The following is an 11,687-nucleotide window of genomic DNA, read 5'->3' on the forward strand; positions in this document are numbered from 1 at the left end:
GAGACTATCCCACGTGGATTGTCACCATCACAGCACCTTGCGGTCAGGTGCAACATGAGGTGGGACTTATTAACACTCTTCCCTATGACGTGATCCTAGGAAGGGATCTGCCCTATTTTTGGACTTTATGGAAGGGACCTCCTAAGTCCCCTCAGATATTGGTCAGTCCGGGACCTGAGCCCTACAATCCTGAATCCGGGACGCCTGCCGTAGAGGTTCCCATGATAGGGACAGAGTGTGAACCCGATAGGTCGCCCCTAGAGGTATTGGCAGGAGAGGCTGAGACGGTTGAGCCCATCCCGGAGTTGGAGGCATCCCCGGATACGTTTGGGACAGCCCAACTCCAGGACCCTACATTATTACATGCCCGGAGTCGGGTGACAGTAGTTGACGGGGTGGCACAGCTGCCCGGTGCCCAGGTAAGATACCCCCATTTCGCTCTTAAACAGGATTTACTCTACCGGGTAGATGAAATACGGGGCGTAGGGGTAGAGCAGTTGGTGGTGCCCCAGCCGTATCGCCGGCGGGTCCTCGACTTGGCTCATAAACACCTGATGAGTGGCCACCTAGGGGTCAAGAAAACGCAGGAGCGAATATTGCAAAGGTTCTATTGGCCCGGGGTCTTTGGGGAGGTAAAACGGTTCTGCGAAACCTGCCCGGAGTGTCAGCTTACCGCACCCCTGACCCACTTTTGCAGTCCGTTGGTACCGTTACCCATTATAGAAGTCCCTTTTGAATGGATAGGGATGGATCTGGTGGGGCCCCTCGTAAAGTCCGCTCGAGGGCACCAACACATCCTAGTGATCGTTGACTATGCCACCCGGTATCCAGAGGCGATACCTCTCAGACATACTGCGGCGAAGCTTATAGCTCGGGAGTTGTTTGCTGTGTTCTGCCGGGTGGGGTTGCCCAAGGAGATCCTTACGGATCAGGGGACCCCGTTCATGTCTAAAGTAACCAAAGAGCTATGCCGGCTACTCCAGATCAAGCAGTTGCGTACGTCTGTGTATCATCCTCAGACGGATGGGTTAGTAGAACGATTCAATAAAACCCTGAAAACCATGCTCAAAAGGGTGATCTCCAAAGACGGGAAAGACTGGGATATGATGCTTCCCTATTTGATGTTTGCCATCCGAGAGGTGCCACAGGCATCCACGGGGTTTTCGCCTTTTGAATTGTTATACGGGCGACATCCCCGGGGATTGTTGGACCTGGCAAAGGAAACATGGGAGCAAGAGCCCACCCCCCATAAAAGTGTGATTGAACACATTTTAGGAATGCAGAACCGCATAAGTGCGGTCATGCCAATTGTGAAGGAGCATTTACAGGAGGCTCAGTCCGCGCAAAGCGGCCGCTACAATAGACACGCCACCGTGCGGACCTTTAAACCAGGGGATCGGGTGTTGGTTTTAATCCCCACGGCGGAGAGTAAATTCCTGGCTCAGTGGCAAGGCCCCTACGAGATAAAGGAAAGAGTCGGGGTGGTCAACTATAAAGTATTGCAGCCCGGTAGGCGGAAACCCGAACAAATATACCATATCAATCTATTAAAACCTTGGCAGGAACGGGAAAGCCTGATGGTTGTTTTCTCCCCGTCTCCCTCCTCTTCGGGTTGTTCCCATCCGGCTCCCACGACCTCCGGAGAGGACGAACCGGAAGTAAGGATTGGAGAAACCCTTACCAAGACTCAGAGGCGAGAGGCCAGACGGCTGGTTCAGCAGAACCCCGATGTCTTCTCCGAGCTGCCTGGTAGGACCAGTCTGATACGACATGACATTGTCACCGAGCCTCACCTAAAGGTACGCCTGAAGTCATACCGGGTGCTGGAGGCTCGAAGACAAGCCATATCAGAGGAAGTGAAGACAATGCTACGCCTGGGGGTCATCGAAAAATCCCGGAGTGAATGGGCTAGTCCCATTGTCCTAATACCAAAACCCGATGGCTCCTTAAGGTTCTGCAATGACTTTAGGAGATTGAACGAAATATCCAAGTTCGATCTCTACCCCATGCCCCGGGTGGATGAGCTGATTGATAGGCTGGGACAGGCGCGATATTTCACCACGCTCGACCTGACCAAGGGGTACTGGCAGGTGCCCCTGACGGAGTCCGCCAAGGAGAAAACCGCTTTTGTTACGCCGGAGGGTCTCTTCCACTATGTTGTCTTGCCTTTTGGGTTGCATGGCGCTCCGGCCACGTTCCAGAGGTTGATGGACTTGGTGCTAGAACCCCACCAGGCGTATGCATCAGCGTACCTTGACGACATCATTATTTACAGCTCCGAGTGGCAGACCCACTTGGAACAGGTACAAGCGGTGGTAGACGCGCTTCGAACAGCCGGATTGACAGCCAATCCCAAGAAATGTGCGTTGTGACTCACGGAAGCCCGCTACTTGGGCTACGTAATAGGCCAAGGAGTGATTAAGCCCCAAATTAACAAGGTTGAGGCGATCCAGAAGTGGCCTAGACCCCTGAGCACGAAGCAGGTTAGGGCCTTCCTGGGTATCGTGGGGTACTACAGGAGGTTTGTAAAAGATTTTGCGGGACTATCAGCCCCCTTGACGGACCTTCTCAAAGGCAAGAAGTCCGTCATGGTGCGCTGGACTCCGCAGGCCGAGGACTCCTTCCGGGCCCTGAAGGGGGTCCTGTGCGGACAGCCCGTTCTTGTCAACCCTGATTTCCGGAAGGAGTTCATAGTACAGACTGACGCCTCGGAGGTCGGCCTGGGGGCAGTGCTGTCTCAGGTGGTTCAGGGGGAGGAACACCCCGTCACCTTCTTAAGTAGGAAGCTCACCCCTCCCGAGCAGAATTATAGCGTAGTGGAGAAGGAGTGCCTGGCGATTAAGTGGGCCTTGGAGTCCCTACGCTATTACCTGCTGGGACGGCAGTTTCGCTTGGTGACGGATCACTCTCCACTGGTCTGGATGAGGTCCGCCAAGGAACGGAATGCCCGGGTTACCCGGTGGTTCCTTTCTCTGCAGAACTTCCGGTTTACGGTTGAACGCCGGGCCGGTAGGTTGCAGGGCAACGCTGATGCCTTGTCCCGCGGCCCGTGTTTGATGGCAGGAGTTCAACCCCGCTCGCTTGAACTGAGGGGGGGGGTATGTGAGACTGTGACCGGGGTTATGTATGACGGCCGGTATGTCTCGCCCCGGTTGTGCTCACTCCATGATAGAAAGTAACTCCACTCCAGGGTTAATGCTGTTTCCCTACAGGCTTAAGGAAGGGTTAAAAGGAAACAGGAACGAGGGCAGAGGTGCTGGGTGTGAGGGAGTGAACACAACTCCCTGAGTTCTCTGCCGGAGAGGCACATGTGTACTGTGTGGACTTTTGTTTGGATAATAAACCGTGTGCTGTGAACCTTGGTGCCTGGATCCCGTGTCTTCTGCTGCGCAGCCGACCACGCTACCTCACAATATATATATATATATATATATATATATATATATATATATTATATAATAATATATATATATATATATATATAATATATATTTTATATATATATATATATAATATATATTTTATATATATATATATATATTGTGACGTTGCACCTTGCAACATAGGGGGTTACTCGCTCAGCATGAGGGCTTCAGGTAGACACAGGAAGCACAGTTTCTTAAGATCACAGCCTGCTTTATTCAACTCCATAAAGCACCGCGCTGGTACGGATATCACATGGCATGTACAGGCAGGAAAACAGGTACATTCCCAAACCTCAGCCCTTCAGATTATGTTCAGTCCATAAGTCCCTGCAGAGCCTTCTCAGATGCTGTTTCCTTACCTCCACCCACAAACACACCCGGCTACTTCATCCTTCACAGGAAACTCAGAGCAGGGCCATGGGTGTGTCCAGAGGCCTGACTTTCATTCCTGGGACCACACCCCGAGGTGGAGATATGGTGAACAGCCGTCCCACCTATCTCATTAGCTGTCCACAACAGAGCCGGCCCAGGTAACACACCTTAACCCTCTCAGCACAGTACCAGTGATTATATCACAATATATATAAATTATTGCTGGTTGGTGTTTCATCAAATTCTTATTTCATGCAAAATTGGCAGTCCTATGAAATACTTAAGCAAGCATTGTTGACCTTAGGGAGATCAACATATCCACTGCGGAGACACCATCACGTGTTTCTCAACGCAGTGATTCTAGAGCATTGCCCCCTGGGAAGTATGCAAATAAGAAAGCCGCGGAGACACCATCACATGTTTCTCAACGCCGGCAGGAAACTAGCCAGGTCTTTCACCGGGAAGGAACAACCACGGGAAGGGTAGTCTCCAGTCAAGGAGACCACCTATACCAAACATGGTATCCATCCACAGACAGCCGTTTCGGGGTATTTGCCCCTCATCAGTGTGGAGTAGGAATCTGGCTAGTGGGGGCAATGCCTAGTATAAGACTACTTAAGCAAGCATTGTTGACCTTAGGGAGATCAACATATCCACTGCGGAGACACCATGATGGTGAAACACGTGATGGTGTCTCCGCAGTGGATATGTTGATCTCCCTAAGGTCAACAATGCTTGCTTAAGTAGTCTTATACTAGGCATTGCCCCCACTAGCCAGATTCCTACTCCACACTGATGAGGGGCAAATACCCCGAAACGGCTGTCTGTGGATGGATACCATGTTTGGTATAGGTGGTCTCCTTGACTGGAGACTACCCTTCCCGTGGTTGTTCCTTCCCGGTGAAAGACCTGGCTAGTTTCCTGCCGGCGTTGAGAAACATGTGATGGTGTCTCCGCGGCTTTCTTACTATGAAATACTTATTCTCCCCACTGTGTGTGTGTGTGTGTGTGTGTTTGTATATCTATATATATATATAGATACACACACACACACACACACAGTGGGGAGAATAAGTATTTCATAGGGCTGCCAATTTTGCAAGTTTTCCCACCTACAAAGAATGGAGAGGTCTGTAATTTTTATCGTACACTTCAACTGTGACGGGCAGAATTACAAAAATCCAGAAAATCACATTCTATGATTTTTAAATAATTATTTGCATTTTATTGCATGAAATAAGAATTTGATCAAACACCAACCAGCAATAATTCTGGCTCTCACAGACCTGCTATTATTTCTTTAAGGATCCCTCCTACTCTGCACTCATTACCTGTATTAATTGCACCTGCTTTAACTCGTTACCTGTATAAAAGCCACCTGTCCACACACTCAATCACACTCCAACCTCTCCATCATGGTCAAGACCAAAGAGCTGTCTAAGGACACTGGGGACAAAATTTTAGACCTGCACAAGCTGGGATGGGTTACAGGACGATAGGCAAGCAGCTTGGTGAAAAGGCAACATCTGTTGGTGCAATTATTAGAAAATGGAAGAAACACAAGATGACTGTCAGTCTTACTCGGTCTGGGGCTCCATCAAAGATGTCACCTCATGGGGTAAGGATGATTCTGAGAAAGGTCAGGAATAAGCCCAGAACTACATGGGAGGACCCGATCAATGACCTGAAGAGAGCTGGGACCATAGTCTCAAAGATTACCGTTAGTAACACACTACACAATCATGAATTAAAATCCTGCAGGGTACATATGGTCTCACACCAACACATGTCCAGGCCCATTTCAAGTTCACCGATGACTGGATGATCCAGAGGAGGCATGGGAGAAGGTCATGTGGTCAGATGAGACCAAATTAGAACTTTTTGGTATCAACTGCACTCACTGTGTTTGGAGGATGAGTAGAAACTCAAGTCCCAACCGTGAAGCATGCAGATGGAAAAATCATACTTTAGTAGTGCTTTTCTGCAAAGGGGACATGATGACTGTGCTGTATTGAAGGGAGGATGGATGGGGTCATGAGATTTTGGCCAACAACCTCCTTCCCTCAGTAAGAACATTGAAGCTGAGTCGTGGCTGGGTCTTCTGGCATGACAATGATCTGAAACACACAGCCAGGGCAACTAAAGAGTAGCTCCCTAAGAAGCATTTCAAGGTCCTGGAGTGGCCTAGCCAGTCTCCAGATCTGAGCCCAACAGAAAATCTTTTGTGGTAGCTGAAACTCAATATTGCCCAACAACAGCCCCGAAACCTGAAAGATCTGGAGAAGACCTGTATGGAGGAGTGGACCAAAATCCCTGCTGCACTGTGTGCAAACCTGGTCAAGAACTACAAGAAGCGTCTGACCTCTGAGATTGCAAATAAAGGTTTCTGTACCAAATAATAAGTTATATTTTTCTATTGTATCAAATACTTATTTCATGCAATAAAATGCAAATTAATTATTTAAAAATCATAAAATGTGATTTAGGTAGGGAAAACTTGCAAAATCGGCAGTGTATCAAATACTTATTTACCTCAATACAGATGCTGCTGTAGTTCTATCTAGCTATCCTTCTATATCTATCCCTCTATCTATCTATCTATCCATCTATCTAGCTAGCCATCAATCTATCTATCCCTCTATCCCTCTATCTATCTATCTATCTATCTATCCCTCTATCTATCTATCTATCTAGCCATCCATTCATCCATCCATCTCTCATCTATCACTCTATCTATCTATCTATCCCTCTATCTATCTATCTATCTATCTATCTATCCCTCTATCTATCTATCTATCTATCTATCTATCCCTCTATCTATCTATCTATCCCTCTATCTATCTATCTATCTATGTATATCTATCTATCTATATCTATCTATTTTTGTGATTAAAATCTATTATACCATATTCTTATATTTATATATGGCTCCTGATTATGAATCTGTGACACTCCAGGAATATTTGCAGGGCTTTACTTGCCTGCTTTTCCTGGAATGCGCCTCGCTGACATACTCCGAGTGTTTAGGTAACCTCCGGTTTAACGTGATGCAATATATGTTAGAGAGACGCCAACTGCAAACGATAAACTATGTCCATATACATCAGCCTTGTTCTAAACAAAAGTGTTTGGAAATATGTGCTCTCTAAAATAATTCACTTTTATTATCTGTTAGAAAAAACTCTGCACATAGCTGACATAGTTTGGCCTGAGCTCTCTATATCCTGTCCTTTTTTTTACAGACTGTCAGGACAATTCTTTATCATCATCTCTGTCACTGATCCCATAGCAATTTCACAGTAACGGACGAATGACACCATGGAGTCGGTATAATATTACAGCACCACATGCGTCACTGAACGTCACCCTAACACATTCAACATCAGCACTTGTAATGCTGCAATTTATCAAAAAAATGAGCGTTTTTGGAAGTATTTGCACAAATCATATACACCCGTCATATATATCATTAAGCTTTCATGTCAATTTGGTTTACTATAGTATATAGTGTAGTATATTTGTGAGGAAATTCCATTCAAGACATTGTGGACAAGTTATGTCTACCTATAGTATGTGTATATCGTGTGTGTGTGTGTGTGTGTATATATATATATATATATATATATATATATATATATTCTATATGCAGACATTACTTGGGCTACACCATGTCTTGAATGGGATTCCCTCACAAATTTCAATCACAATTTTTGTTTATCTGCATTGAAGTACAATACATCTTTCAATTGTTAAAGGAAAAAAAGGGAAGAAAAGAAACTATATGACAGTACCCTATCAAATCCCTCCACACATCTGTGTACCATATAAGCCTATGTAAGAACAAGAGCCATCAGTGACGTAAATCTCCGCTCATGATGTAAAGGTCCACTCCCCATTTTTGTGCAATGAAGATATAACATCTAAATCCCAGTGTTTGTGCTACACAGAACCCACCCTAGTGATTAAAGGCAGAAAGCCCCGAACATTTGAATCTGTTTAAATATTCTTAAGTATCTCTGGATAATAACACTGGACTTCTAGACAGACCTGGCACAGATAAGTGGTGCTGGCACCTTGGGATAACGGTGCCAAGTGGCATTATTTCATAGTAATACTGAGTATGTAAAAAGTGTATTTCTTCACTTTAATAGTGATACCTGCTTCAAAGCCACACTCAAAAAATAAAATAAATAATATAAATTAGTAAATAAATAAATTATTCCACATGTGCATAGAAGTATTGAGGATATTAAGGATAAACCCAGATCATACTTATTATAGAATAAACATGATGCATATACTAACACATTACAAGGATAGATGATGGATCGGTAGCTATATGAATGGATAGATAGATAGATAGATAGATAGATAGATAGATAGATAGATAGATAGATAATGGATAGATGGATAGATAGATAATGGATAGATGGATAGATAGATAGATAGATAGATAGATAGATAGATAGATAGGTAATGGATAGATGGATAATGGATATAGATAGATAGATAGATAATAGATAGATAATGGATAGATGGATAGATAGATAGATAGATAGATAGATAGGTAATGGATAGATGGATAATGGATATAGATAGATAGATAATGGATAGATGGATAGATAGATAATGGATAGATGGATAGATAGATAGATAGATAGGTAATGGATAGATGGATAATGGATATAGATAGATAGATAATGGATAGATGGATAATGGATAGATAGATAGATAGATAGATAATGGATAGATGGATAATGGATAGATAGATAGATAGATAGATAATGGATAGATGGATAATGGATAGATGGATAATGGATAGATAGATAGATAGATAGATAATGGATAGATGGATAGATAGATAGAGAGATAGATAATGGATAGATAGATAGATAGATAATGGATGGATAGATAGACAGATAATGGATAGATAGATAGATAGATAGATAGATAATGGATAGATGGATAGATAGATAATGGATGGATAGATTGATAGATAGATAATGGATAGATAGATAGATAGATAGATAGATAGATAGGCACTATAATACAATGGCAATTATAGGCAAAAAAATATAAATATACTCTAATTTAATTAATTACAAGCATTCTTCCAAATAGAAGGAGGGAAAGGACAGTGCTAGTCATATCTTACACTAGGAGACATTACAGGGCACTAACACGTGTGATATTTACCCTTTCAGGACATCATGCCCCACTCCTGCTCCTCCACCTCTTCTCTTGGCTCTGCTGGCTCTGGATTCCTTCACTGTATCTGATGCCACCTCTTTGTCAGCACCTTGACTGGCACTGAAGGAGAACAACACTGTAAATCCCAGTGCCAACCCCAGCACAGTACCCAGCCTCATCCTGGCGCAGCTCACAGGGGCTTCTTCTTCTCCAGATCCACACTAGTCTCTGTGCCCAGGCTCAGATGTATGTTCTCCACAGGGTCCTGTCCAAAAGAATAAATAAGAGGTCTTCTCACATTAGGAGGAAGCTGAAAGCTAACAGAAGACACAGCAGAAATGTTATCTACCCCAACTCAGAGTTATCTAGCCTCCAGCTCCTATGTACCCTGCTCCAAAATAGTATTACGCAGGCAAAAGGGTGCACAGCCCTACCCCCAGGACGCACACTGGCCAAGAAGTTATCTTCCAGGGTGGCTTCAGCAGACAGTCAGGGCTGCACATGCCATGATGATCCTTGTGCTGTCAGGACAGATGCTATTTAGAATTTATACAACCAAGTGGCCGTTAGGGACAATAAACAAGATAAAAAGCTTTAGTGGCAGTGAACCCGCCCAGAGACATCAGGCAGGAGCTGCGGCTGCTCCTTCTCCAGGCTCTGCCTTTCTTGGCTGCAGCAGCTTGTGAGGCTGACCAGGGGCTGTGCGCTCACATCTCCATACAGATCTGGGAATGTGCAGCCCAGTGTCACCTGCAACATCACCAGCAAAGGGATCTGTGTCAGCCCTCACTGTATGGAGCTGGAGACACTGTGTCAGCCCTCACTGTATGGAGCTGGAGACACTGTCAGCCCTCACTGTATGGAGCTGGGGACACTGTCAGCCCTCACTGTATGGAGCTGGAGACACTGTGTCAGCCCTCACTGTATGGAGCTGGGGACACTGTGTCAGCCCTCACTGTATGGAGCTGGGGACACTGTCAGCCCTCACTGTATGGAGCTGGAGACACTGTCAGCCCTCACTGTATGGAGCTGGGGACACTGTCAGACCTCACTGTATGGAGCTGGGGACACTGTCAGACCTCACTGTATGGAGCTGGAGACACTGTCAGCCCTCACTGTATGGAGCTGGGGACACTGTCAGCCCTCACTGTATGGAGCTGGAGACACTGTGTCAGCCCTCACTGTATGGAGCTGGGGACACTGTGTCAGCCCTCACTGTATGGAGCTGGGGACACTGTGTCAGCCCTCACTGTATGGAGCTGGAGACACTGTCAGCCCTCACTGTATGGAGCTGGGGACACTGTCAGCCCTCACTGTATGGAGCTGGAGACACTGTGTCAGCCCTCACTGTATGGAGCTGGGGACACTGTGTCAGCCCTCACTGTATGGAGCTGGGGACACTGTCAGCCCTCACTGTATGGAGCTGGAGACACTGTCAGCCCTCACTGTATGGAGCTGGGGACACTGTCAGACCTCACTGTATGGAGCTGGAGACACTGTCAGCCCTCACTGTATGGAGCTGGGGACACTGTGTCAGCCCTCACTGTATGGAGCTGGGGACACTGTGTCAGCCCTCACTGTATGGAGCTGGAGACACTGTCAGCCCTCACTGTATGGAGCTGGAGACACTGTCAGCCCTCACTGTATGGAGCTGGAGACACTGTCAGCCCTCACTGTATGCAGCTGGGGACACTGTATCTGTGTCAGCCCTCACTGTATGGAGCTGGAGACACTGTGTCAGCCCTCACTGTATGGAGCTGGAGACACTGTGTCAGCCCTCACTGTATGGAGCTGGGGACACTGTATCTGTGTCAGCCCTCACTGTATGGAGCTGGGGACACTGTGTCAGCCCTCACTGTATGGAGCTGGAGACACTGTGTCAGCCCTCACTGTATGGAGCTGGAGACACTGTGTCAGCCCTCACTGTATGGAGCTGGAGACACTGTCAGCCCTCACTGTATGGAGCTGGAGACACTGTATCTGTGTCAGCCCTCACTGTATGGAGCTGGGGACACTGTATCTGTGTCAGCCCTCACTGTATGGAGCTAGGGACACTGTGTCAGCCCTCACTGTATGGAGCTGGAGACACTGTCAGCCCTCACTGTATGGAGCTGGGGACACTGTGTCAGCCCTCACTGTATGGAGCTGGGGACACTGTGTCAGCCCTCACTGTATGGAGCTGGAGACACTGTCAGCCCTCACTGTATGGAGCTGGAGACACTGTCAGCCCTCACTGTATGGAGCTGGAGACACTGTCAGCCCTCACTGTATGCAGCTGGGGACACTGTATCTGTGTCAGCCCTCACTGTATGGAGCTGGAGACACTGTGTCAGCCCTCACTGTATGGAGCTGGAGACACTGTGTCAGCCCTCACTGTATGGAGCTGGGGACACTGTATCTGTGTCAGCCCTCACTGTATGGAGCTGGGGACACTGTGTCAGCCCTCACTGTATGGAGCTGGAGACACTGTGTCAGCCCTCACTGTATGGAGCTGGAGACACTGTGTCAGCCCTCACTGTATGGAGCTGGAGACACTGTCAGCCCTCACTGTATGGAGCTGGAGACACTGTATCTGTGTCAGCCCTCACTGTATGGAGCTGGGGACACTGTATCTGTGTCAGCCCTCACTGTATGGAGCTGGGGACACTGTCAGACCTCACTGTATGGAGCTGGAGACACTGTCAGCCCTCACTGTATGGA

The 11,687-nt window shown here is 46.9% G+C and overlaps 1 protein-coding gene across 2 annotated transcripts in view; it reads right to left on the bottom strand.

Moving 5' to 3' along the window:
* The window catches only part of FBN1 (fibrillin 1), a 385,311-nt gene extending 375,684 nt beyond the window's left edge, over nucleotides 1-9,627 (bottom strand). The window contains exons 1-2 of one of the 2 annotated variants that reach the window (XM_075345804.1): nucleotides 9,435-9,627; nucleotides 8,994-9,252 (exon numbers count right to left, since the gene is read on the bottom strand). In XM_075345804.1, coding sequence (XP_075201919.1) covers nucleotides 8,994-9,166 — 173 coding nt within the window. In that variant the 5' untranslated portion in view covers nucleotides 9,167-9,252; nucleotides 9,435-9,627. Of the gene's footprint in view, nucleotides 1-8,993; nucleotides 9,253-9,421 lie in introns of both variants that reach the window. The other variant, XM_075345803.1, reaches the window with a different exon arrangement.
* Nucleotides 9,628-11,687: the final 2,060 nt, after the last annotated feature.

Source organism: Anomaloglossus baeobatrachus, chromosome 4, assembly GCF_048569485.1.
Source record: "Anomaloglossus baeobatrachus isolate aAnoBae1 chromosome 4, aAnoBae1.hap1, whole genome shotgun sequence".
Lineage (NCBI taxonomy): Eukaryota > Metazoa > Chordata > Amphibia > Anura > Aromobatidae > Anomaloglossus > Anomaloglossus baeobatrachus.